Consider the following 27,919-nt stretch of genomic DNA (forward strand, 5'->3'; position numbering starts at 1 on the left):
TCATTAACTTGTATTCCCTTTTTAAGGATAAATTTGTAATCAAGATTTCTGGTTTTTTAAGATGTCATGTGTCTTACCTATTTTAGTTGTTCTTTACCCTTAAGTTTATCCCAATGATCAGCACCGCGAAACGCATCGCTTTCGCTATTTCCATTTTTACTCATAGTATCTCGAAAACTTATTTGCTGATATTTTATTATGAATAATGCATAATATCGGTTCTTACATTCCAAGTCGTTACTCCTTTAGTGCCGGCGAAATAGATGTACCGGCCCGAATTTTATAGCTTTACGTATACAAGGGTTCGGAAAAAGCCTTGTAAAAACCTAACGATAAACAATTGTGCAATTCACAAGTCTCATAAAGTTGTAAGTTATAACGATTCGAAAACATAGCATTGAAAATTGTAAATGTGTAAACTCATTTTTTGTATGAAATCCCACAACAATTTTTTTTAAACAAGTGTAAAAATTTATAATTTTACGATTTTACGATGCTTTACGACAGGTTGTGAGTACCCAAATATTAGATGGTTAAGGTTAAGTACCGATTCTGGGTACCTTGATATTACTGAATAACTTTAAAGTTGATATCTGGAATATCTCCTAAATTTGGCTAACGCTGAGCTCTTCTCCCTCAACAACTGTCAATATCTTTTCCTAACTGTAATAGTAGCCGTGGTGATGTAAAAAAATGTTATCAGAAGTGAGTGCCAGAAATTTTTTGGAATACTACGTGTTAGATCCTCTCACATACTCATTTCAACACTATCTTCTTGACTATGCGACGTCAAGTCTGAAATAGTAATAAAACATCAATCAACAGATTTATAATGGAACTTGACTTTATCAAACCAAGTCCGATCACCATCGCGAGAATCAGCCATTGAACCTAACCTAACCTAACCTAAAATATTTATGGTATTTCAAGTTCAGTTAAGCATCGGATTGAGATATCTGAAAGCTAAGCTTAAACCAAAAAGAAAAAAATATTTAATTTCCGCCTTAAATTAAAAAAAAAAAATGTTGTAATTATTTACTTATCACTTTCATAAAAAAATATAGTTTTTAAAAATTTTTCAAAACAACACTTTCCATCAACATCAACATTGCTTTAGTTTTTATTTGACTAGGACAACGATTTTACACACATAAATAACATATAGACATATACATACATAAATACATAGTAGTTGTATGTAACAATGAGATGCCACCCGAACTTAAGTAATAATAACGCGTAAACATACAGATATAAACATTTAAAAGCTAAATTAGTGAGTTATGACACAGTTTTGAAATTTGAAAATTTCTATGCAATATTAAATTAAACAAAAATATTTTGTTCATTGTCACTTTGTTGCAGTTTCAATTATGGCCAATCATAAGAAATATCGCACAAATTTCTGTACATTTGTACACAAATCTCAATTCCAACGTTTACCAACACTGAACTAAACGTGATAGCGCTTTACAGTAATTTCGCTGCGATCAGCATGAAGAACAGGGTGCCCATCGAGAGTTGTAGGGGACTAGCCGCATCTGAGACGCTCTTATCCAACGGCAACACCACTATCACCGGGCGATTATTGGCCTTTTGCAAATCACGATAGTTATTCTTCAACGTTATTTTTTCCTCATTTTGGATCTGCTTGAAATTGTCAACCTGGGTCCAAACAAAATAACACAATAATTATAAAAATATAACAGCATTGAGTACAGATGAACTCACCTGCTCTAAAGTGACTGGGAATGTTTCGCTGAGCACGATCCAGGTCACCGCCTCGGCGCAGGAGGGAGTGGTCAGTGAGCCCGAATAAGTCATGTAACCATTGAGTTTCGGGAAGAGTTGACGCACAACAAAAGGATTTTTCATGCGCACGGGTTCGTTGATTTTGTCGAAATCCTTCACATCATCCAAGTAATCGACGATTTGGTCGATCGCTTCATTACGCTCGTTCGAGACATGATAGAGCACCGCTATAACGGTTAGACCGTCCTTGAAATTCGACGCCATGGTTACATTGGCATAGCGCTTGTTGCGACTCACTATATGCGCCTCGAGTGGGTAACGCACGTTGTTGATGGTGTGCTCGGACCACCAATGCAAGTGCACTTGCTCGACAACATATTCATCACGTAATGGACCGCCTTCCACCTCCATTTCATTGTTAAAGTTAGCCAGTTGAACTTTGTATTAGAGTTATTAGTTCCGAGGCATTTATAAAATTGATTATTATAATCGACAACTAATGTAATGGAAAATTAATAAATTTGAGCAAATTTGATACTCACTGGAATGTCCGTTATTCACGACTGTCACACCGCTCTGTTTATCTTCGAAGTTGTCAAGTTTGAGTTCATCAAATACACCCTTCAATGATTTCGTTATGCTCAGATCGATTGGACTTTGAAGAGTGCCGGTATCACAAATGCCACCCCAGCTTGGAAAGACTGCATTAGTAATTTGGGAAAATATAGAAAGAAACAGGAAAAATGCAAAGAATTATTTTTGTAGAGATTAGAATATGATCGCTTCTAAAATTAATTGACGCAAATACATTTGGATTATAGTACTTTTAGAGAAAAAATTTGAGTTACTCAGTTTTAAGGGGTGAAGTTGTGAATTTTTATTGAAGAGGCATTTTACTTGATAAACGAATAAAAAAGTGCATTCTTCGATTTTTATTATGTCTGCAAATTATTTAAAATAAGTGTCTTGCAGCGGGAGGGGATTACTTTGAAGGAGATGAAATAGACAAAATTCACCTTTCAATTTGATCACAATAGGGCCAATCTGAACCTCACTTTTATCTGATTTCTTCGCTCATTATAATGATAATAATAATTATGAGATAATTATCTGACAAATATCCCTAAAAAGATTGTGTAAAAATCATGTCACACAGAACGGTCTAGATGAATGGGAAAAATGTTCCATACTGAATTGAAAAAACGCTCTCTATTCGAGAAAATCACTTTTAAAATTTTGGACGTCGATTTCATTAATTTAAAAAAATTCTACAAATTCGTCCATATCCTCAAAACTGTTTACTGGTTCAATTTCAAATTTTCGTAGAAGATTTTCAAATTAAAAAATTGATTTTTTAAACTCATTTCAGATTATTATATCGATTATTATATCTATAATTGATTAAGCCAGCTGTTTGTTCGATTCACCACTCTTCAAGTTTATTGAACTAATTACTGTCTAATCTACAATACAATCGTAATGATTTAGAGACATTAATCATTACGACATGTCCCAACATTTTTGAGTTGCCACTAAGTCTGGATACAATTAGGGTTTGTTGTTTACTGTTGTAAGTAATTAAGAAGTAATTAGAGATAAGGTTACATAAAATCGCATTGAAAATTTAGTACCTGCTATAATTACTGAAGATAAAATAATAATTAGTGTATTTTTTACTGTTGTAAATAATTTTTCAACTTTTTTGACAATTTTTTATGTTTTATTATTATTTTCTCAAAAGACTCTGCAAAGTAAAGTTTTTACAAGAAGTATTGATAATAAGTGTATTTTCAAACTTTATTCTTAAGAAAGTAATATATTTTGTAAAATTGAAATAAACTGAATCAACAGAAAAAATTTCTCATATGCTTTTGAGAAGTACAGTCGAGTTGAAAACCTTCTTCTTCTTCTTCTTGTTTACTGGATTACCACGGTTATAGCCGAGTTTACAACAACGCGCCAATTGGAGATTCCAAGCCAGGTCCTTCTCCAACTAGTCTTTCCAACGGAGTGGAAGTCTTCCTCTTCCTCTGTTTCCGTCGGCGGGTATTGTGTCGAAACTCTCAGCACACATCACCTAGCCAGCATTGCCGCTGTCTCTTAATTCGCTGAACTATGTCAATGTCGTTGTAGATCTCGTACAGCTCATTGTTCCATCGACTGCGGTATACGCCGTTGCCAATGCGCAGAGGACTATAAATCTTCCGCAGAACCTTTCTCTCGGTCTTTGATCTTTGTACGTCGGAAGAGGACTTCGACGTAGCACCTGTTGGCCAGAGTGATCCCGCGTGTCCAAGATAGACGAAATTATCTACGACTTCGAACTTATGACTGTCAACAGTGACGTGGGAGCCAAGTCGCGAGTGCGACGACTGCTTGTTTGATGGCAAGAAATATTTCGTTTTGCCTTCATTCACTACCAGACCCGTTTGCCTCGCTTGCTTACCCAGTTTGGAGAAAGCAGAACTGGTTGAGGTCAATATCAATATCATCGGCGTACGCCAGCAGCTGCACACTCTTATAGAAGGTTGTACATTTTCTATTTAACTCTCCAGTTCGCATTATTTTTTCCAGCAATATATTAAAGAAGTCAAACGATAGAGAGTCTGCTTGCCTGAAATCGTGCTTGGTATCGAACTGCTCGAAAAATTCTTCCCGATCCCGATGGAGCTACTGGTGTTGCTCAACATCAGCTGAAAATCTTCTCCAAAATTGGCATGGTAATAGACGTAATGAACAAAAGAATAGAAATTAGTCACAAAGTTTGACTTTATTATCGTTAGTATTGTTCCCCAAACGATGGGGCCAGTGTATGTCTCAAAAAAATTTGGAGAGTTTGAAATATATGCTTGCTATACGAGTATATAAATACAATATATTCAAATATAATCTCCTATGAGATCACAACTACTTCCCTATTATGTGACCACCTAACCTCATCTGAACCGTTTGAACATATATCATATTTTTCCCACTTTTATATCACAATTTTTAAAAAAGTAAGAAGTACTAAAATCTTTAAGATCGTGGACGATGGAACGCTTATGGACAAAGGAAAGTTCCTGAGTACACTTTACGAGTTTACGCAGAGGTATCTCAGCGTCGTAATAAATTGGCTGTCGTAAACGGTCTCGCCATCAACCCAAATAAAATCGAGCTGGTTTTATTTACTAGAAGATACCGGTAGCACCGCTGCTACAAATGGGATACATCTTTCTGCAACCAGCAGATACTGTAAAATATCAAGGGGTCATTCTGAATAGAAAGCTTTCATTAAAGCCGATTATCGCAGAGAGAGCAAAAAAGCTTCGAGTCAAGCGCTTTATATTCTATGAGATCTTTATGCAAAGAAATTCGAACTTTCTTCTTGACTATCCCGCGTTTGGGAGGTCAAGACTTTAACACTTGGGAGCGCGTATCTTCAGACACCCACCGAGCTGGCGGGAATGGCAATTAAACGCCTGAGGAAATTTGTATTGGTTACTAAGCGTTTTGCTAATTTCAGGAGTTCTTATCTTTTATGGCCTCACAGAGGACTACATAAAACCTAACCTAAAGAGTAGTAAATGTTTCAAGCTCCTTCTGAAGTTCTCAAAGTTTTTTTAAATGCACTAAACTTGAAATTATTCCTCATTTACTCAATTTTTATAAAAGTACATATTTTAGCTGTGATTCGAACTATTGCTTGCGTTATAATAGTCAGTCACATGCTTCACTCGACTACGCATACATGTATTAAGAAAGAAGTAGAAGTTCTCAACTATAAGTATGAGCTAATTAATATTAATATACTACAAAGCTATGTATGCCGTAGCATATGTAGTGTCTCCGTTTCGCACAACAAATTCTTCAATTACCTACAATTCATATGAACAAGCGCACATATTTAGACTCAGTCTAGCTTTTGTACACTCGGATTAGCATTTTAAATTACATGAATTGCGCCAAAAATTTAGCTTACCACTAAGGCACTTTATGCGCTGGAAGACAGGTGATGGACTGAGCGTCTCCTACGGGTGTCATTGCCCGACATTCGGCCACAACAATAACAACTGTGAATAAAAAAAAATACTAAAACACTTTCTCAAATTGCGCGAATTAAGCAAAGAAACGAAGACACAAGTGGAAGCGCAAGGGCACTTTATTTATATTTACGTACAATATATATATGCAAATGTATATACATACATACATATCTACATATGTGGAAATGAATATATATGGGCTAATTTTGCAATTATACGCTTGACAATAGCTGCCCGGTCTATATAATAACAGTAAAAATTTAGAATGGTCATGTCGCTGCCACTAGTCTCCCGGAGAATCCCATACAAATATACATCAGTATGTAGTTACATATGTACATATGTATCTGGTATAATGAGGGGTGGAGCAATTTAGCAATTTACGCGCCAAACCCCAGAATGCCCACAAATTATAGGAATTTAAAGTGGCTTAAGCATGAATTGCACGTTGACAATGGAATTAGCGATCAAATGTGGGCTAATGCTAGCATACAATCAGACACGTAAACATATTAGGGTGTTACTTAATTTTGTCAAATATTTTTGTTCAATATTGAAAAGATTCAAGAGCTGCCGTTTCATCTAGATAAAACAAGGGCTTGGTGTGCTTTTCAGTTTGAATCATTGATCCATATTTCTTAAAAAATGATGCCGGTGAGAACATAACCGTCAATGGTGACCGTCATCGCAACATTATAACCGACTATTTGATGCTTGAAATTGAAGCTTGTGATCTTGGCGACATTTGTTTTGAACAAGACGGCGCCACTTCCCACAAATCACATCAATAAATAGATTTATTGAGAGAATACTTCGGTGAACAGATACTTTTCCCGTTTTGGGCTAGTCGATTAGCCACCAAGATCGTGTGTTATCACACCCTTAGATTTTTCCAGTAGAGACATATAAAGTCTAAAGTCTATACGGACAAGCCCGCTTCGATTCAGGGCGTGGAGCAAATCATCACTCGTGTCGTTCGCCAGTTACCACTCGAAATACTCGAACGAATCTTGGATAATTGGACTCAACGGATGGACCATCTGAGACGTAACCTTGAAAAAGATAATCTTCAAAAAATAAATGCCAAAGAATGTTCTTTCGAATGATAATAAACATTATCCATTAAATTTGAAGTTTCTGTGCTTTTCTTTGAAAAAGGCAACATCGAAATGGATCACCCTTTATGTATATTTCATGCAAGTTTTGAAGTATTCACAGGAGAAATTGGAACTATGTCACTGTGTGACATACTGCCAACTAGTTTCGACTTCAGCTGCAGAAAATTTCAGTAAAAAAAATCATTTCTTTACTTAAGAGTCACCCTAATACATAAAGATATTCTAAATTAACATACTTGGTGCATTTGCTACTCAGAAAGCTTTTATATTATTACACAAAGACCTATCACACATTCTATTCACATTAATATAATTTTCGGCACAAAAACCATTTTTAGCAAAATTGACTACAACTCAACAAGTGCGTCAAATTTAGTGGCCACTTACGTGATTAAGCTATTTATATGCATAAATTTAAATGTATGTGACAATTACCTTCATCTAAATCGCGGTCGGGATAGCTCCAATGTGAAGCGTCTGTGCGCTGCAGACCCAAGAGCAGAAGAAGCGCTGTAAATAGAGAATTAAATAATTTAAAAATATTATCAAAATATTCAACTAATTTTTTTGCACGGAAATGCCATTGCGCTTCATAAAGCACACAAAAAATGCGAAAAAAAGAATCATGGAGACATCATAAAATGCACTGGCATTGCAAAAATTACCTAAAAATATACGAAGCATTCAGCGATTTTTCACCTTTCATAATTCGCCCGAAAATTCGTTTTAATTTGTCGGTAATAAAAACTTTGCCAAATTCTCAAAATAAAAACATAAACAAGTATCTATGAAAGTATGTCTGTGCGCGTCGCCGCCCTTTCGAGTTTCATAAGCGTTTTCGTGTTGATTTGAAGCGCGCCGACGTTTGAAAGAGTGTGCCACTTCCGCGTCACGACGACACGCTAACAACGTCAGTCAGCTGGCTAGCTGAGCAGCGAGCAAGTGAATGATCAACTCTTGCCAAAATGAACAGCGTGCAACAAGTGATACACATTTGTGCGACGAAAGTCGCGTTCCAGGGTGGCTGGTGCGGTTTAAAAGAAATACATAAAAAATCAAAGCTTTTCTTGATATTTTTGAGCCATTGCTTGCATTACTACAAAAACAAAAACCAACAAAATTAAGGGTCCAGAGAAAATTCTTAAAGAAGCTTTTACAGCATACGCCTTTTTTTCAACTTGATCTGAAATTGATGTTAATCCGATAGTAGCTTTCTTTCCTAGTATTTTCACCTAGAACTAGGATGAGCACGACTTAAAGCGAATTTTGAAACAGTGAACGACCTGTTGAGATTTGATGTATCCAATTAGGTCCGAATTGCAACTTCGTTTGCCTCGTAATTCCAACCATGTTTCCTTCAAAATGATAAAAAAAAATGTATATACGACTACTGCCGAGCTCTACTGTTAAAAATAAATGTGAAAATTTCTGAAATTTTTGCCTTCTAGAACTTTAATAGCCGTTTAAGTATCACCTGATCAAATTTTACCCGGACTGGTCGAAATTTTTCTTTTAATATTTTTATGAAGGGAAATTGAAATCAAAAAATTTCAGAAATATTTGCCTTCTGGAGCTCTAATAGCTGTTTACTTACCGCATTGTCAAATTTGACCCGGACTGGTTGCCATTTTTCTACCAATTCTTCGAAGGATCAGTGAAAGCACGACTACAGAGTGCTTGAAAATGTTGAGGATGAGTTTTGGGGAGTCTACTTTATCACGAACATAAGTATCTGTTTGATACAAAGAAATCGGTGAAAGAAAGGGACGCCTAATGGAAAGTATTTATAAACTATCAACCACATCTCGACGAATTAAGCCACAGCCAACGCATTGGCTAAATCACTTGAAAGGAAATGGCGAATGCGAAGGTGGACTTAGCTCTATTTACTTTCTAAATTCTCTTCTTCTTCTTTCTTTACTGGCGTAGAAACCGCTTACGCAGTTATAGCCTAGTTAACAACAGCGCGCCAGTCGTTTCTTCTTTTCGCAATGTGGCGCCAATTGGAGATTACAAGCGAAACCAGGTCCTTCTTCCTGGAATTCACATCACCAAAAAGCTATTCGGTCTTTGGAAGTTCATTTAAATTGCTTAAAATTTTACAGCGTCAACTGAGCACAGGAAAATTTTAAATTTCTGTGGAATTCCCCTTGAAAAGTGGCATCGAATTCACTACAGTAGATCATTGATAATTCTACCCACAATAACAAGAATAAATTTTAGCCAAGTCTTTCTTATATTACCCTCTATGAGTAGTACCTTCTCAAAATGTCGTACAAACATCTAATGAATGTAAGAATAATTTTATAATGCAACTTATTTTCATGTTTGCGAAGTCTTATCGGCATTTTACTGTACATATAATGTGTACGTGTGCATGCTGGTGCCAATTTGCCACCGGTCTTCACTAAAATTAGACGCCTGCTAGCGCGCAACCTTGCACTTGGTAGCCCCGATTCAGACACGAATCCAAGTGGCGCGCCGATGTCTACCATTTAGATTTATTAATTTGCTATTGTTGTTGCATGCAACAGCTGCCACCTGGCGCATATGTGCAATTTGTTGGTGTTGCTTTTGTCTACGTGCCACACACCGCTTGACGGGATATTTTGCATCACAAGCGTCTACTAACTCAATGGAATGAGCACTTTAAAATAAAAATAAAAATAAAAATAGTAATTAAAATTATTTATTATTGTTATTAGCAAAAGCAAAATGTGGACGTTGTAATGATTTAAATGTTCCAAAATGCACTTGAGTGTTGGAGTCTTGGTGGCGTGGAATTTGTGCTTAATTTGCCGAGGAAAATTTTCGTGCGCAAAATTTGTTTGATCTTTTGAACATAAACCATTTACGTGGAAAAATTTAGCATAACACAAATTCAAATACTTGAAAATTATTGAAATTTTAAAATATTTGTATAAAACTGTAAAAATTTATTTCAAAAAAGATAATTACAGTCAAGTAGTGAGAGCGGCAGACTATTTCTTTAGCGATGGCTATAAATATGACATATATAAATATTCGGGGCTGTTGGCTTCGCTAAAAAGCAATCGGTGTAAATACCAGAAAGCCGAACTGATCACAAGACCACGGAAAACTATACGATCGTTTGGCCGGAATTTGAAAACTATTGAATTTAAAAAATATAAACGCAAACTGAATCCTGCTGTAAGATGGTTTTGGATTGACCTCTGTGGATACCGAGACGCTGAGACATTATAATGGGTGATCCAAGTAGAGGTACTTTTTTCAATAGCCTTTTTTTTGTGCAAGAATTGAAGCCGCTCAACCTTCCTCAGCAATATCGCCCCGCTCTATGGGCTCTTAAAAATTCCAAGAAGATCCGACGTTTTCAAAAGAGATTCAGGAGCTACCATTTCTTCCAGCAAAAACAACGCTTTGGTGTGTTTGCTGACCGGTGGAGTCATCGGTCCATATTTCTTCAATAATGACGCCGGTGAGAACGTAACCGTCAATGGCGACCGTTATCGGGTAATGATAACGGACTATTTGATGACTGAAGTCGTGATCTCGGGATTGCGCCGTTTCACACACATCGCATCAATCAATGAATTTATTGAGAGAACACTTCGATAAGCAGATAATTTCACATTTTCGGCCGGACGATTGGCCACTATAATCGTGTTCTGTCACAGCGTTAGACTATTTTCTGAGGGGATATGTAAAGTCTAAAGTTTATGCGGACAATCCGCTTTAATGCAGGCCTTGGGGCAAATCATCACGAGTGTAATTCGCCAGTTACCAATTGAAATGTTCGAACAAGTCATCGAAAATTGAACTCAATTGATGGACCATCTGAGTCATACCTGCAGCCAACATTTGAAAGAGATAATCTTCAAAATGAATGGCAAATAATGTTTTTCCGAATGATAATAAACATTCTCCATTAAATTTGAAGTTTCTGTGATCTTTCGTTAAAACCTCAAAATGGATCACTCTTAATATAAATCGATCATATTGATGTCAAAAGTTATCCGAGATGATCTCTACATGAATGCGTACCGTCAGGCAGCTGGTCATCTTCTGAAAACTAGAAGAAGAATTAAGCTCAAAAAATTACGGCTTCTTCAATGGCTTGCGGTCAACTGCCATTAAAGTATCCATTTTACAGATGAAAAAAATTTACCTTTGAAGAAGGCTTAATAACCATAAAAACTACCCAAAAATTTTTAAAGATGCATAAATGTTATGCCAAGGGTTCAACGCAGTCACCGTGCAGCTGCTGCATATTCTGTTACAACACGCAATGCAAAAAAAGCAAAGCAGTTCCTCTAAATCAATGTTCCTTTTTTCATAACTGCAGATGCTTTGGCTGACTAGAAATGCAGTTTTAAATCCATTGAACTACAGTTTGTGTTCTAATCTGGAAAATATGGACTGTCGAATGACAAAGCGAGCTTATGGAGAGTTTAAAAAAGCTTAGATTAGTTAATAACAATAACATATATAGATTTTTATCATGGCCTAATCTTGTAAGAGAACTTATGCCAGAACTAAATACATACTATACGAACATAAAATAATAATAACTTACATTTTCATACAAATTTACCCATGCAGATTCATTTTCTCTCTCTTTAAAATCAAGACACTATAGCTAAAACTATTAAAATAAAAAAATTTTAGCAATTCTAATTTCCCCAGCGATTTTCTCAATGACATTGCACTTGCAGTGACAAAAATTCACTTGATAAGTAAATAAAATGACTTTGGGTATTTTGCTTGTCATCATGCTGTCAAAATCTAAAAACGTGACAGCTTAATTGAGCGGCTAACACATTGCCACTGGCAGCGGGCAAATGGGCAGGCTAAAACTAAACGATGCGTTGATCTTGAAATTTGTGAAAATTTTCAAATATATACATATGTATGTATATGTATTATGTACAATGTAGGCATATTTAGATACAAATTATGACCGTAACAATGAACCTAAAAAATAAAAGAAAATAAAAAATACCGCGATTTTTTTTTTAATTAGATATATACGAGTACATATAAATGATATATTCGAAAAATAAGCTCTAGAAAATTCCTATAAACTATTTCTCAATTTTTTTAATTTTTTTTCTAACTTTTAAGAACGAATTTCAAACCATTAGGAGACATTTAGCAGGTTAAGTATAAGAAGTTTATAGCAAATTGATACGCAAGTCGAAAATTTTGTTGCATAACTATTTGCTTGGCAAACCCCAAATCCACAACGCGAATCTCAAGAAGTGGCATTTTTCTAAAATGTTATTGCTAAATTATAGTTTTGTAAAAAGTCACATATTTTTGAATTTCATTAGGTACTTAAATAAAATCAATCCAACGGAACGTAACGAAATGACGTCACACTCACATTGCAAAAAATGCTGCCATACTGAAACTAAACCTACATATTTAAGCTCATTTTAGGATTATATACATATACTTATGTATGTACATATGTAGAGGTTGTGTAATATATGTATGTATGTATAAGAAAAAGTTAGAAAGTGACCACCTGTTTGATTTCAAATATTAGATACTATATAATAAAAACTCAATATGTGTATAAAACTAAATATGTTTAGGAAATTTTAAAGGTGAAAATATTTTTTAGGAGAGTTACCACCTATTTAAAAATTTAATTTTTAAGATCGGTAAATTCCAATAATAAGGGTTCGAAACTAAAAGAGATTTTAGGAAAAAATTAAATATGTTGAAAATATTTATGAGGAGTGTTGCCACCTATTTAAAAAATAAATTTGTAGGATTAGCGCATCATTGTAATAATTTTGCGATAGAATTGAAGTATATTGCATTTTGTGATTATTTTGTGATTTAAAATATAGGGAAAAGTGAGAAAGTTGCCACCTGTTTGAAAATTTCAAAAGAAAAAACTTGAAAATATATCTAAGGAGAGTTGCGACTTATTTAAAATCAATATTGATAAGTTTCATATCACATTTTTTGTTTATAACGAGGTTGAAATGTATGAAACGGTTAGAAAGTGGCCACCTGTTTCTAAATTTCGAAAGAATAAAATTATAAAATGCAACTAAACACTACAAAACTCTTATGAAACAAAGTGCATATGTTTTGGAAAATTTAAATCTGAAAATATTTCTAAGGAGAGTTGCCACCTATTTAAAAATAAAGTTGATAAGTTGAACATATTATTGTATTATGGGTATGAAATTTAATTTTTTTTACATTTTTTGATTATTTAGAGATTTAAACGTATGAAGCAGTTAGAAAGTTGCCACCTGTTTCTAAATTTCATAGGGGAAAAATTATAACATGTAAATAAACGCTACAACACACTTATGAAACACAATACATATGTTTTGCAAATTTTAAAGCTGAAAATATTTCTGATGAGAGTTGCCACCTATTTCAAAACGAAATTGATAAGTTTATTATATTATTACAAAATGGGTATCAGGCATTTTTTGATTATTTAGAGGTTTAAATATGCGAAATAATTAGAAAGTTGCCACCTGTTTCTATAGTTCAAAGGAAAAAAATTATAATATATAAATAAACGCTACGACACACTTATGAAACAAAATACATATGTTTTGCAAATTTTAAAGCTGAAAATATTTCTGATGAGAGTTGCCACCTCGTTAAAATTACATTATAAGCTAAGCTTTCTACGATAATATCGGTTTAAAATTAAAGCAGATTTTAGAAAACAATTTTTTGAAAATATTTTTAAATGGCAACACAGTCTACAAATTATTCAAATAAACATAATTATACAATATTGCTATCAAATGCTCTGATTAGCAAAGCAATTGCATCAGCAGTTTGCGCATAGATCTACAGTTATCACAAAGCAATTATATTATTTTTAGAATTTGATAATCAAAATAATTTAATATTTTAAATATGTTGAATTATATATTAACGACACGTGTGGAGACGCTTCATTGCTATCGCTCATAGTTCCACGCCCACAGATTTTTTGTTTTTTTTTTCTCATTTAAAATTAGCTATCAATGTGTGTGGCCAGAACTGATTTATTTCTTTCTTCATTTATTTCGGTGAAATTCGAAATTTTAGTGTTTTTTGCCATTAGCGACTAAAATATTGAACATAAAAGATAGAGCTTTTTGCTGACGATCGCTGCCGTCCATTTCTAATGAAACTATGTTTTATGTGCCTAGACGTCAGACGACTGATGCTAAATATAATATATTTATATTTTCAAAAATACCTTGCATTTTTTAGCACTCATACATGCACATACATGCATACATATGTATATAAACACATGCAAACATATTTTGATGAGCCCAAACGTCACCTTGCTCGGTTGGCCAACTGCCGAACAGCCTGTGGTTTGACAATACCGAAAGAAACAACAAAAAAGATCAGCGCAACCCTAAAGTAATGCAAAGTGGAATTAATAATTGTGGGGAGCAGCCTACACAATCGCAAATAAGTGGAATAATGTCTTTTTAAATGCCACAAGTAGAAGCAGAGATTTTTATTACACATACATAGATGTGTTTGTAGTATTTCCACATAAGCTGCATGTCATATAAATTTGAATAACTGTAAATATGTGTGCATATAAATTAAGTATGTATGACTGTGTATGTGTGTTTACATATTTGCAAACTGGCGTCTGGTTATCGCTCGTGGCGGCAAACAATTCGACATGGATTGGAACCATATGAATTTGAGGCATCAGCGCCTTTGACTTTTTTGTGACTTTTACGACTTTGACAGAAGTGCTGCGGCTCGTTAAATGTTTTTTCTTCGCATTATACTCGTAGATGTGCTTACATAAATTCCTTGAGTCTGCATTATTTAATACTTGATTATGTTGGTGTGTGAGTGTGAGCGTTGTGTGCACTTATGCTTTCGGCATTTAGCGACTTATCGGTATACTCGAAAATAAACAAAGGCGTCAAAAACAAGGAGAAGTTTCGCTATAAGCAGCAACACATGCTGATGTTGATGGACAAATTGGATTTCGAAAAGGATTTGTTTATTTTGCGTCAGCAATTTGCAAATATGTTACAGAAGTTAATTATCCACGCGAAGTTCATAGTCTTTCCATTGAATTGATTATTCATCAGATGCAGATGTTCATCATAAACAAAATTGTCTGATGTTGCGAGCTGATATCTGCAACTATTTAGAGTGAAAAGTAAATTTTTGAATTTAATTTTGATGGCCTCTAATAAATAACATCAAAATTGAACAGGACCGGTTCATACACATAAACTGTACGCTCATACCGAAGATGCGGATAAGTGTGTAACTTATTTATGTACATATGTATGTATATTTATGAAGCGAAATGTTTGACTGATGACTTTTACCATAGAAAAAATTTAATAACGGGTTTGGATGCGGAATCGTCGAAAATATTTTAGAGGAAGTAGAGGACGTCCACTTTAATACGAACACAAGTTTTGAATGTGACAAAACGTTCAGCAAATGTCGTGACATCGAAAATATGCTTCATGCGAGTTATGAAATTTTGAATGTTTTCCATTGTTTATAGCTTTAGAAATTACATACTCAAATTTTAAATCAATATCTCAAATAGTTTTTGAGTTACAGTCATTTAAAGATTAACCGCCCAGTTCAATCAGCTCCATTAGTTAATCTTTAAGCGCGTCTTTCTGCTGCAAAGATAACTCGAGATAGCATATCTATCAGCAGATCATTATTCAATGACCTATTGGTTTTTTTTCAACATCGCATATAAGGTTCTATCGAGCGTAATGTGAAAGAATAAAGCCCACCGTCAATGAACTGATTGGACCTTATCAGTGTGGCTTTAGAACTGGAAAATCAACAACTGACTAGATATTCACCATGAGCCCAATGTTGGAAAAGATCTGTGAAAGATCGACACACACCACCTTTTTGTCGATTTCAAAGCTGCTCTTAACAGCACGAAAAGGAGCTGCCTTTATGCCGCTTTGTACGAATTTGGTATCCTCGCAAAAGTAATACGGCTGTGTAAACTGACGTTGAGCAATACCAGGCTCGGGAAGAACCTCTCCGAGCCGTTCGATACCAAACGATCTTTCAGACAAGGTGACTACTGCCTATCGTGTGACTTCTTCAATCTACTCCTGGAGAAAATAATTCGAGCTGCAGATCTGAATAGGGAAGGTGCAATTCTACAAGAGTGCTTGCCTTATTAGACTTTAACACAACAACAACTTCTCTTTTGACTCTACAAAGAGCTCAAGAGAAAAATCTTTGAGGCTCTTTAAGCGTGACCTTAGCCAAAGTAGCATACAAATTACGTATGTCACTCATCTCTTTCGACTATAAACTTGAAAATTTATTTATATTCCTAAGAACTAAATATTTATAAATGCATACGCATATAAATAAGCAAGCGATTATTATATTATGGTGTGTTACTGAGAAAATTGCGGCAAAAATGCCTTATCGGTCTATAAATATATGAATATATGTTTTACTTATTTTATTTTATACTCATAGTTGTTTTTAACTTGCACTTTCTATAAATTATTAGAAATGTTAAGTTTTTGATGACATAATCTAAAAATATAGCGATTTCAGAATAATTCTTTTATGTTGTGTGAATCAACCGCATTTTTAAGAATTTGCTATGACCAAAAATTTCCAGCTATTTGAATCAGAACATCAAGAATCGGAATTTCAAGCAATGCTCAAATGAACATTAAATTGTAATTATTATTAGCATTTTTGAGGTCAGACTATTGGATTACACTTGCGAGGTGAGGAAAATTTGTTTGAAACAGCTGGATCGATGGATTTGAATTTTTGAGATGACAATCTCATATAATTTATTGAGGGAATAAAGTTTTTGATAATAATTATAATTTTTTATGTCACTTTTTCTGTAAAATTTTTCACAAAAACCGATTTTTTGTTGCGGAATTGCCATTTTGCAAAATAAGATTTTTAACTACTGGTTCGATCATTATCTGTAGTCATCTATAACTATACATTATTTAGGTGTTTTGATGTCATATTATTTTTAGCAGAAAAGTCTTCCTCATTGCTAGACAACTTTTTTCGTTGATCCTCCAGTAGATTGTCTACGAGCAAAAGGAAATCCAAATTTTGAAAAACGAAGTGGCGATTTCTAAGGCACTATAAAACAACATTAGTTTTACATATTTATTTATTAAATAAAATATCTCTTAAAATATTCACAAACGCTTTTTTTCGAACTTGGAAATGACTATAATCCTTAATACTCGTAGAAGCCTATTTTGATTGTACGAAGTTTACGACAAAACGTGGACTCTAAACGATTTTTCGAAAGATGTGGGAAAATATTAGACTTTTTTAGGTTTGATATTCTTGTGAGCATAAATCTTTGTTAAAATTGTGTAGAAATAGTAGATTTCACGAAATATTACTTTTATTCCAAATTTCAGTACATCTCAATAGTGAAGAAAAAAAATTGCATTAATGAACCAGTGTTATAAGAAAATCTGCAAAAATTTCTCTCTTCTTGCAATGCTTCGTAGATTAATAAACCGTCGTGTAGCACCTTAACTTTTAAGCACTTAACTATATTATAGACGATATGATTTTCGGGGTTTTTCGATTATTGCTGAACTAATCATATGCAATGATTCAGCCACAATTTTTTCAAATTAGTCATTTACTACAGGGGATATACAAATTTTACTCGAAGGTGGCGGTAAGACTATCAAACATTTCTTTTTGGTCTTAACAATTTTTTTCTGTTACGAGTAAATGACGGGTGCGAAATTTCAGATGGATATCTCAGAAACTGAGGAACTGATAGTTCCCGTATATACAGACAGACAGACGGACAAGGTTAAACAGTTAGAATTATATATACACATAATTTAATAGGGTCTCCGACGTTTCTGGCTGTTACAAACATGGTGGTAAACTTAAAATACTCTGTTCAGTGTACAAAAATATCTGATTATGTCTGTTACAATCAAAATATATATAATAGGTGATCCAGGCAGAGGTACTTCTTTCAATGGCCTTTTTTTGACAGATCACGCGAGAGTCGTGTCAAGATGTCATGTTATTTCTGTTCACTATTGTTTGGCATTTCATTATGAAAAGACTCTCGCCTGAACAACGTTTACAAATCGATTAACTTTAATACGAAAATTCACCTTCTGTAAAAAATGTGTTCCGGGTGTTTCGCTCAACTTATAATCAATATAATCGGGCCACTAAGCGTACCATTCGCAACACCTTCATCTATCTTGAGACCCAGCATTCATTATTGGATAATATTCGATCTAATAGAAGAAGTGAAGAAAATATAGCATCCGTAGCGTAGAGTGCACACAAAGGCTGTGGAGAATCGATTCAGAGTCCTTCGCAGGAAGTCAGACTTACATATGGAACGATTTGGCGCATTTTACGTCGAGATTTTAAATTGAAAGCATACAAAATATAGTTTGTTCAAGAACTGAAGCCGCTCGACCTTCCCAAGCGACATCGTTTCGCTCTATAGGCTCTTGAAAAGTTCCGACATTTTTTAGACAAATTTTGTTCAGCGATGATGACCATTTCTGGCTCAATGGGTATGTAAACAACCAAAATTTGTCGCCTTTGGTACGAAGCGCAACCCGAAAAGATTCAAGTGCTGCCAATTTACCCGGAGAAACAACGGTTTGATGTGGTTTGTAGGCCGGTGGAATCATCGGGATATGTATGCTTTGGGGAGTATGTCGCTTCGACTCAGGCTTTGGAGCAAAACATCACGTGTGTCATTCGCCAGTCATCAAATGAAATGATCGAACGAGTCATTGTTAAGGTTAGACTCAACGGATGGACCATCTGAGGCTTAGCCGCAGCCAACATTTGAAAGAGATAATCTTCAAAACATAAATACCAAAGAATGTTCTTTCGAATGATAATAAACATTTCTCATTAAGTTCGAAGTTTCTGTGTATTTTCTTTTAAAAAGTAGGCGACCTCGAAGTGGATCACCCTTTATACAGCGTTTCAAATGATTTTGTTGAGCAAAGTTACATATATTTTTGATATATTTAAGCATATGTGGTAGTTTTTATGTTGGTATGATACAATTAGATAAGCTTGCCTTATGCATATCATTTCATACCATCAATATCGACTAGACTTATCATCCACTTAATAGACGGGAAACTCCCTGATAAGTGCCCATAACATATTTTAGATACCTTAGCACAATATACACACTTTTATGTGTAATGTTCTTTATGCTATGCTTTATTATTTGATTTGTTTGCGTTAAACATTTCACTTTCTGTTCGAAATCAAACACTTGAACTAATTAATCATTCATCGACTTTCTACGCCAGCTCGCTTATCAGCATACGCTACAATTTACATATGTACACACTTATATTAACATATGTCTGTACATATGTATAGGTATAAGCAAATTTTACAGTAGTGATAACATATTTATAGAAACAAAACAATGTGATCAATCAAAATTTACTACCTCTTTTCAGCCATAATTCAATTCAGATTGGCAAGCGATAAATATTGCCAGAGCGGTGGTATATGGCCACGATTTCACACTCAATTACCCGCGCATAAATCACTTGATTTATGGTGTGAAAATCAGGTAATAGTAGTAGATAATCGTTTACGCTCTTGGATTAAATTTTAGTTCTTCCACCAACAACTCGCCAGTGTATATAAATTAACGGTGTATAATTAATTAATTGACGGCAAATTTTACAAATTAACAATGACAATTAGTATGCCACTGTGGAAAAATATTTATGAAAAATGTTTTGTAATACAATGCGGGTGATAATAAGCTGTCAGCTGGCACATATCCACTGACAAAAGAGGTTTTACGTCATTTTCGACCATTATTATGCAGCGGCGTTTCGCGTAGTAAAAAATTTTACATTATCGCTTAGCTGTTGTTGGCATCGCATATCCACTCATTATTGGTTAATTAACATTACATAGTGATGAATGCTTAGCGTTAATTATATTAAAGAAATTTCCATTCGTTTGTGATAACGCAGGGATGACAAGCGATAGGTGTAGTCTCATATATAAATATATGTATGTATGTATGCGTATACATAACTTCCGCTTGGCTTCTATTTTGACCTTTACCTCAGCGAAAGGCGACATACGAGAACCGAGTGTACACGAATATCGCACGATGCACAAATTTATATTTACACTAAATATTAAAAATATGAAAATTTCGGCGAGCCATGGGCTATTTTTATTACCCATCGATTGATAGTATTTATAACTTCTTTTGCAGATATTATTTATAGACCCTTCTACGTGCCGAATACTTTTTTGCAGACATAAAACATACAAAGCAATTATGCTTTGAAAATATGTTTCATACTTTTTTAGATAAAGAATTTCGTGGAACTTTGGAAATTTCAGCACCGGAACGTTTTATGGGACTCTTTCTTCAATTTGTGACCAAATGTTTCGCAGAAATATCGTTTCAGACACAACAATGCGTCACATGCAGGTGCGCAAATATTTCATCAATAATTATTTTTATTGGTGTTTTATTGATTCTTGAGAGATATGTGTATACTATGATGTAGCTTCTGGTGGAATATTTTTGGCATAAATTGTAAGCCGTTCCCATAAAATAATTTTTTATGGTGAAGCGAAATACATAAGTTGATTATAAATATTTTTCAATATTTATATAATACATTTCTTAAAATATATAGGAATATACACATAAGTATATATATGTATGTAACTTCAAGAAACAATTAATAGTACGCATGTTTAGTCTGGTAAGCTAATAAGCCAGGCATAGAACAGTTTGGTTCATTACAAATACAGATGGAGTTTGGTTAAGGAGTCCAAAAAGAATAGTTGCTTGACCATGTGGGGCAAGTGTACAAGAGATACTTAATTGTTTGCCCGTTGCCTTACTCTTGACATTTCCAGCATCTTTTCGATCTGTCAAGCCCATTCTGCAGACGTGTGCCACCACCAGAATATGATCAGTGAGTATACCAAACATCTTTCTACAGTGCCTTCTAATGAGTGTCAGTAGGAACTTTATACATTGCCGATCTTACCATTTTCACTTAACCTTTATAGTTGTGTACCCAGATAGATCGTTTCATTGTATTTTGATTTTCCTTACCATGCTCCTGTCCAGATCTTCGTATAGACAATGCATTCAAAGGTTGTCTTATGCCTAACTCTGGGCAGTATCTCCCTCCAGTAACTCCGTCTTCCATTTTCGCGCCATCCGCATAAATATTTAGAGGGTTGCTCGCAGCTAATAAACCTTTACGCCAACCATCTTTTCCGATTTTTACTCTGAACCTTCTTTCCCAATTGTGAAGTGGAATCATGGTGCTTGCCAAACCCCCATTACCCACCGATCTACGCCCGAGGGTTCGATGAGTAAAATCTCCTGCAGCCAGTAGTCGTCCCGCCAATTTTGCCGGGCAGTTTTCAGCGAAATGGTCTATAAGTGCTGCCACTGCTGGCTTGGTAGCACTATGAGTGGTAGCCTTCAAAGATGGTCGAGAGATCATTAAAGGCATGCCTCGTTCTGGACGCCTTCGACCTCTTCAACCGATGAAAACATTAAAAAAGTGAAGGATATGTTGCTTTACAATCATCAGGTAGGTGTTAAAGTAATGGAAGGGGAGCACGATAACTCTCGCAAGTCCGTTCGAATGATTTTGATGGATATAATCTTTGGGCATGATTGATTGTGTAAATTCCGATCCCACATTCATGGAGAGCATTAAAAATGCCAATGAGACATGGGTTTATGAGTTTCATATGCAAACAAGTCAAAAATCATCGGAATGGAGGAGAAAAAAACGAGCTGAAGCAAAACAAACCACCCCAAAGCCGTTCAAGAATCAAGGCTCATTGATTTCTTAAAATTCGTTACTTTGAACATAAGTCGAAAACGGTCGGAATTGTGGAGTTTTTGAAATATTAGAAATTGCTTTTGTTATTAAAAATCCGTTATACGTAAGACAGAAAGTGCTGCGAAATGCCGGATGCCGACACCAATTCCACTTGAAATCGGTTAGTTTTATTATTCATTTTTGTTGTCTACAAAATAATGTAAGCCATTGCTTTTTAAAATGCAGTTACAAAATACTTTTAATCTATAACAGTAATGCCATTACTCTTATATTGAGTGCACTTCAGTATTAAGCTTTTATTATAGGTTATTAATGTCGGTTGTTCAATATAATACTGAATTATTAAATTAAGTGTATATGTATACTACAAGATGATATACATATGTACATATATATTGTGTATAAATACATAATTTAGAAGCGGTTCGACCACAGAAATCTTTTGTATCACATCGCTTATATAAAACTAATCCATTTGAAAGAAAAATATTGTATGTCTAACTGAATCAGAAAATAAAATAAAAATTGTGTATGGTTTATGCCAAAGATACATTTGCATATCTATAATATGTAAACCCATTTCAGAGGTATGCATATGAGATATGGAAATAATAAATTCAAATCAGAGGTAATTAAAGAAATATTTCTAATCGCACTTGCACAGTCAAGAAGGAAGTGTTGAGTTGTTCCCACCTAATCGCCTTCCATACAGCTTCTGCAAATGGCGTCTGGTAGGTTTCCCAACCTTACTATCTGAATGCCAATAGGACAATGGCTTGATAAAAGCCCCACAACTAGGGAGAGTCTAACCTTACTAAGAATAAAGAGGTCACTAGTTCTTTTGGGATCGATCTTGGGTCAAAATACTTTTGCAAAAAACGCATGTATCGATGGTGGCCCAGCGCTGGCCAAGCTTCCGCGAAGCACAGCTATCTAGTAGTAGAACAAAGGAGGATACGAGAGCACCGATCCGCTCGCATTCTACCACTAGCGGCTTTTGCTAGCTCGTCAGCCTTACAGTTTCCTGTGAATCCCCTGTGGCCTGACACCCTTATCACAAAGACAGCCTTGAAGACACTGTTAATGAGTTCAAGGCTAGTATCGACGCACTGCTATCTGAGTGGATGGTCACTTCTCTGAAAAAGGCTGCACTCCGGAGCAGTAAATCTACTACTACCTTAATGGCTGTAAACTCGGCTTGGAAGACACTGCAATAGTCAGGAAGCCTGAAGCTGGAGGTGATAGAGATCTTCTGACAGTAAAGCCCTCCTCCAATATTCCCACTAAGCTTTGATCCATCTGTAAAGAAGCTTTGATCCATCCCTCTTCTTCAATAACTTCTTCCCATCCACAACTCACTCGCCGATATGGATAGAGGAGCCGCCAGAGTTCGGTTTGGCGACTCCATGATCCCCGTGATCCGGTATGATGTCAAAAACTGTTTGCTAAGGTATATTAAAATTTATGATTTGTATGATATTTTCTCAAAATATCTAGTCAGTTAATGCTCTTTTGGAAGGAGTGGAGTGTAAGTCTCGTATACAAAGGCGTATATACTCATATAAACAGCAGAAATTTTGGTGATCGATCTCTGTCAAGAGATTTAAAATTATATTGACTCTTAACAGTTTCAATAATAGTTGATATTTAAACGGTAAGAATATAACACTTGTTGTTAACACGAGCCATTCAAATTACTGTCAATCCATTGCATTCGATTTCGAACTGATTTCACATGCTCACAGCAACATCGATCAATTTCTGAGTGATTCGGATGGTATAACTCAGGAAACAGCCACTCTTCAACTAACTTTTAGATGAAAATTTTTCGAAGTTATCACAAAACATTTAATTCAAAAATTATTGCTCCATTTGTAAAAGTAAATTTATAATGTTTACCTTGAGGCAGCTCTTCATTGACTAAATAATTTTACAATTGCAGCTGTCAGACTATTTTTATTTTTCCATAAAAATTACAGCTCTAAGTGAAAATCGTATAGTTCACTGATTTTTTGTTTGTTTTTGTTTCTGTAATTTATGCAACCAGTTGCATTATCGAAAATAGTAAAACAAACTTAAGTTGAAATTGCCATATGTAATTATATTTTCTTCATTTCATTTTCATTAGTGTATGATGAAACTATTAGGAAGCCTCACTTCGCTGCAAGCAAGTTGCCGAACTAAAACCAGTTTGAGTTTATGGAAATTGTATTTTGTTTTGCCATTGTTTTGGTTGGCTTTGTGCAAATATTTCTTAAACGTTTTCCGCAAAATTTTCATTACTTTCATTAAGTACACTCGCAGACATAAAAGTGGGCTTGATTTCTGCTGTAATGAGTGTGGTGCCTGCAAGACAATTAAAACAAGAAAAAGCGTTCAGCGAACCGAAGCTATGATACCCTTCATGCTTGCTTTTTCTTAGATAAGGGAACCCTCTTACAAGAAGTTGGTTTTGTTTGAACAGTTTGTATGTCGGCTATATGTTATATTCAGATCGAATCTGAATATGTTTCAATACCTTAACTTTGTCTTGAACAATGTTCTATGCCGAGTGAGTATATCTTCTCAAATAAGAGGATTTAACATACAAGAACTTGATTTTGATCGGTCAGTTTGTATAGCAGCAACACGCTATAAAAGTCCGATTTCGTTGGTCCGACAAAAGAGCAGCTTCTTGGGAAGAAAATCACGTAAGCAAAGCTTCAGTTCGACATCTCAAAAACTAAGTTACTAGTTTGCTTATATACAGATGGATGGACAGAGAGATGTAGCTAAATGGACTCTCGTCACGCTGATCATTTAGATACATATGTACACGTATGTATATGTAATGTACTTTATAGGGTTTGCGACATTTTCTTCAGGATGTGACAAACATCACGCCAAACTTTCCCCTCTTCAGGGTATAAATATCTTTGAGTAATAATAGTTTTACGAAAAAATTTGCAATTTTGCTTCGTCACGACAATCTCAAATAAAAATTTGATAAGCACATATGTATGTCTATGATGATTTGCATTTTCGGAAAATGTCTACGGCAATTTTGATACCAAAGATAAAATTCAAAACAGTTACTAAGAAATTTAAATATCAGAAATAGAATTGATGTTGTACATTTTCTTTTTTTTTTCAGAAGACTGTGAATATAGTAGATATGGTATTTTATTTGGAGCAATACACTCAAAGCTGAGAGCCTAAGTTGAGTCTCTATATTAGCTGTCTTCGATTGATCATTTCTCCACTAGCTATGTTCCAGCTCTGCTCTTTTGTCAAAATATGTTTATGTGAAAGTTTCAAACAAATTATCATATATAAAGTATTACGTAAATACCTGAATAAATTGGTATAATTCCTTGATATCACGCTATTACCATTATATATGGATTATACCAGTTTATTCAATATATACCAATTGTGTGTTCGATTCGTGATTATCTAAAGTTTACTCTTTGTCACTCTCTAAAGTCGAAGGCAGCTATACTCAATCACCTACTTTATTAATGAATCGCACTGAATCAAATAATATTTTATGAGTTAAAATTTCTGTAATCATTACGGGTTCATAAAAATGTAACCTGACAATTTATTACCAAAAAAGTGTAACACTCTGACTTAAGTGGCATAATTGGTGATTAAAGAGATTAACACGTCCGCTTTTCAGCACTCTTATCGTGACTTCAAAATGCGTATCGCCCCAAAGATCGCCAGAAGAAAAACGTTCATACGTCGAGACTAATTTACAGCCAAAAAAATATCCAGCGATAAGATTAATCATGGTTTGCAATTTATTGTGCGTCTTTTTGAAATAATAGACCTTTTTTAGAAAAAGTTCGATGGCTACACAAAAAATTCTTATGACGCAGCAGTCGTCGGTTGTACGTGCTCTTTTCCGAACAAAACAATATCGGAAACAGTCACTTCTTCACAACACAGCTTGACAACTGCCGTTGTGATGGCAGGTCTAGTCATAATTTGGTTTTTTAAGACAATTACCACCTCCCAAGAAAAGTAGACTTTCTTAAAAAAACTTCACATTTCACAGTGGTTTAAAAATCGACTTTATCATTAGAAATCGTATACCTTTGATCAATTTCTAACAGATATACTTGTAGTATATCTAGGAAATATGGGTGAAAATTGTATGCAAAATTTTAAAACAAATTTCGGTCAAGCCGTTGCGGAGAAATTTTTCTCACTGATTCTAACAACAGCGTTTCGAGTGAAAAGCGTCTACAGTTTTGGGCGCTAATTACAGTTAAAGAAGTTAAAAAATTCTAACAAATGCGCTCATATTTCCGTAAGTATTTACCCAAGCAACTTAAAATTTTCGGAGAATACTCTCAAATTTTCGAAAATTAGAAATACATATATGCAAAAAACAATAGATTTTTGGAAATTCATAGGTGAAGTATAAATATGAACAGAGTTGCCACACTTATTAAATTTTTAAGTGGGTTGAAAAAGTAAAAAATAATTGAAGACAAGTAAGCTAACGATTTTTTAGACAGGTTTTAAAAAATGTATTGCCACCTGATGCAAAAAAAAATAATTTTGAAAATTTCGAAAAATATTTAATAATGTGCTGCCACAAAAAAACTTAAAAAAATTTAGAATTTCGAAAAATATTTAATGGAAAGGAGAGCAATTTTCTGAATGATTTAGTGTTTCCACACATTCTTAAATAGAAAATTTTTAAGAAAATTTTAAAAAATATGTTACTATCTGATTTAAAATTAAAAACAAAATAATTCTTTGAGAATTTCGAATAATATTTAAAAATATTTACAATTGCGTTGCCACCCGATTTGAAATAAAAAATAAATAAATTTTGCGAACTTCGAAAAATAGTTAATAAAAAGACATCGGTTTTCTTAAAGCGTTAGTGTTTCAACATATTCCTAAACAAATATTTTTTAAGAAAATATTTTAAAAATGTGTTGCCACCTGATTTGTAATAAAAAAAAAACAAATATTGCGAACTTCGAAAAATATTTACTCAATACTTTAGTGTTTCCACACATTCTTAAATAAAGAATTTTGAAGAAAATGTTTAAAAATGGGTTGCCACCTGATTTTTATTTAATGGACAAGAGTTTCTATATTCTTAAACATTTTTAAGCAACATTAAACTAAAATTTTTAATTAATATAAAATTAAAAAATAGGATTTTTTTCAGAATTTCAAAAAATATTTAATGGAAAAGAAACCTTTTCCAAATATTCTTAGACAAATAATTTTTACGAAAATATTTTAATAAAAAATATAGTAAATTAAATTTTGAGAATTTCGAATAATATTTGAAAACGAAAATGTAATCTCTGCAGGCGGGTCCAATATCTACTTGATTACCAATTGATAAATCGTAGGTTCTAATACCGTCCAAGACAAAATTTAAAATTACGGAAAACATTTTTTGAATAAAAACACTTAATTTCAATCTTTGAACTTCGATTTCCTAGATCTTAATCAAATTTTTGTTTCTCATGTGAAGTAGGCGTGGCTCTAAACTTCAGTATCTGATCTTCTTAAACATTATTGGACGCAGTTTATATAAAACTACGATTTTATGTTGCGTGGGGTTAACTAAAACGGTGAATAATCTCAACTTTTGGTTTTCTCACTTCGTCATTCGCGACAAAAACAAATTACAACATTAAGTAAAGCTACTAGATCGATCTGGATGCCGCTTTTTGCACTAATTAATTAATTAATTTAAATTTGCAACAATTCTTCGCAAGTGCATTGCTATGTTGCACAAATGCAACACACACACATATGCATATTTATATACAAATGAAAAAAGATTTGTAGAGACGAAAACAATATAATTTCTATTTACCAAAGGTGCAGGACACTTTCGCGTGCATTTTGCGTGTTATCCTGTTGGCGCTCCGCAAAAATTCCACACCGAAATCAAAAACCGAGCACTTAAGCAAAATTGATTTACTTATTTTTTGGTGTTTGTTTTAGCCGAAAAAAAATATGTATGATAGACAAAACTCTGGCACTGACCACCGGTGGACACTTGTCTGAAAAGCCAACAACAGCAATAAACAAACAGAACAACGAAATCACCGTCATGCGGATTAGGACGGGAGGACCAGCAGACCACCGTAGCGGTCAAAATCTCAACGATTACTGAACTCAAATTTTCAAATTGACAAACCCA

The 27,919-nt window shown here is 34.3% G+C and overlaps 1 protein-coding gene across 2 annotated transcripts; it reads right to left on the reverse strand.

Annotated features, from left to right (window-relative positions):
- Positions 1-1,090: 1,090 nt before the first annotated feature.
- On the reverse strand, positions 1,091-27,919 carry LOC105231853 (putative carbonic anhydrase 3). 2 transcript variants are annotated; one of them, XM_011213342.4, is made up of 5 exons: positions 27,590-27,919; positions 7,331-7,405; positions 2,295-2,453; positions 1,732-2,189; positions 1,091-1,665 (listed from the first exon to the last, which is right to left on the reverse strand). In XM_011213342.4, exons 1-5 carry the CDS (start codon positions 27,615-27,617, stop codon positions 1,471-1,473), a joined length of 915 nt encoding a protein of 304 aa, XP_011211644.2. In that variant the 5' UTR covers positions 27,618-27,919; the 3' UTR covers positions 1,091-1,470. The 2 variants fall into 2 exon arrangements, with proteins under 2 accessions (XP_011211644.2, XP_011211645.2); XM_011213343.4 differs by lacking the exon at positions 27,590-27,919 and adding an exon at positions 7,561-7,798.

The sequence above is a fragment of the Bactrocera dorsalis genome, chromosome 2, assembly GCF_023373825.1.
Source record: "Bactrocera dorsalis isolate Fly_Bdor chromosome 2, ASM2337382v1, whole genome shotgun sequence".
In the NCBI taxonomy this organism is placed as follows: Eukaryota; Metazoa; Arthropoda; class Insecta; order Diptera; family Tephritidae; genus Bactrocera; species Bactrocera dorsalis.

Excerpts from the sequence above, each read along its gene's own strand:
- LOC105231853 (XM_011213342.4), bottom strand. The coding sequence starts at position 27,617 with ATGCACGCGAAAGTGTCCTGCACCTTTG. Across the intron at positions 2,454-7,330 it reads CGACCGCGATTTAGATGAAG|TCTTTCCAAGCTGGGGTGGC; the intron begins GTAATTGTCACA and ends TTACTAATGCAG. Across the intron at positions 2,190-2,294 it reads CGTGAATAACGGACATTCCA|TTCAACTGGCTAACTTTAAC; the intron begins GTGAGTATCAAA and ends TCTAATACAAAG.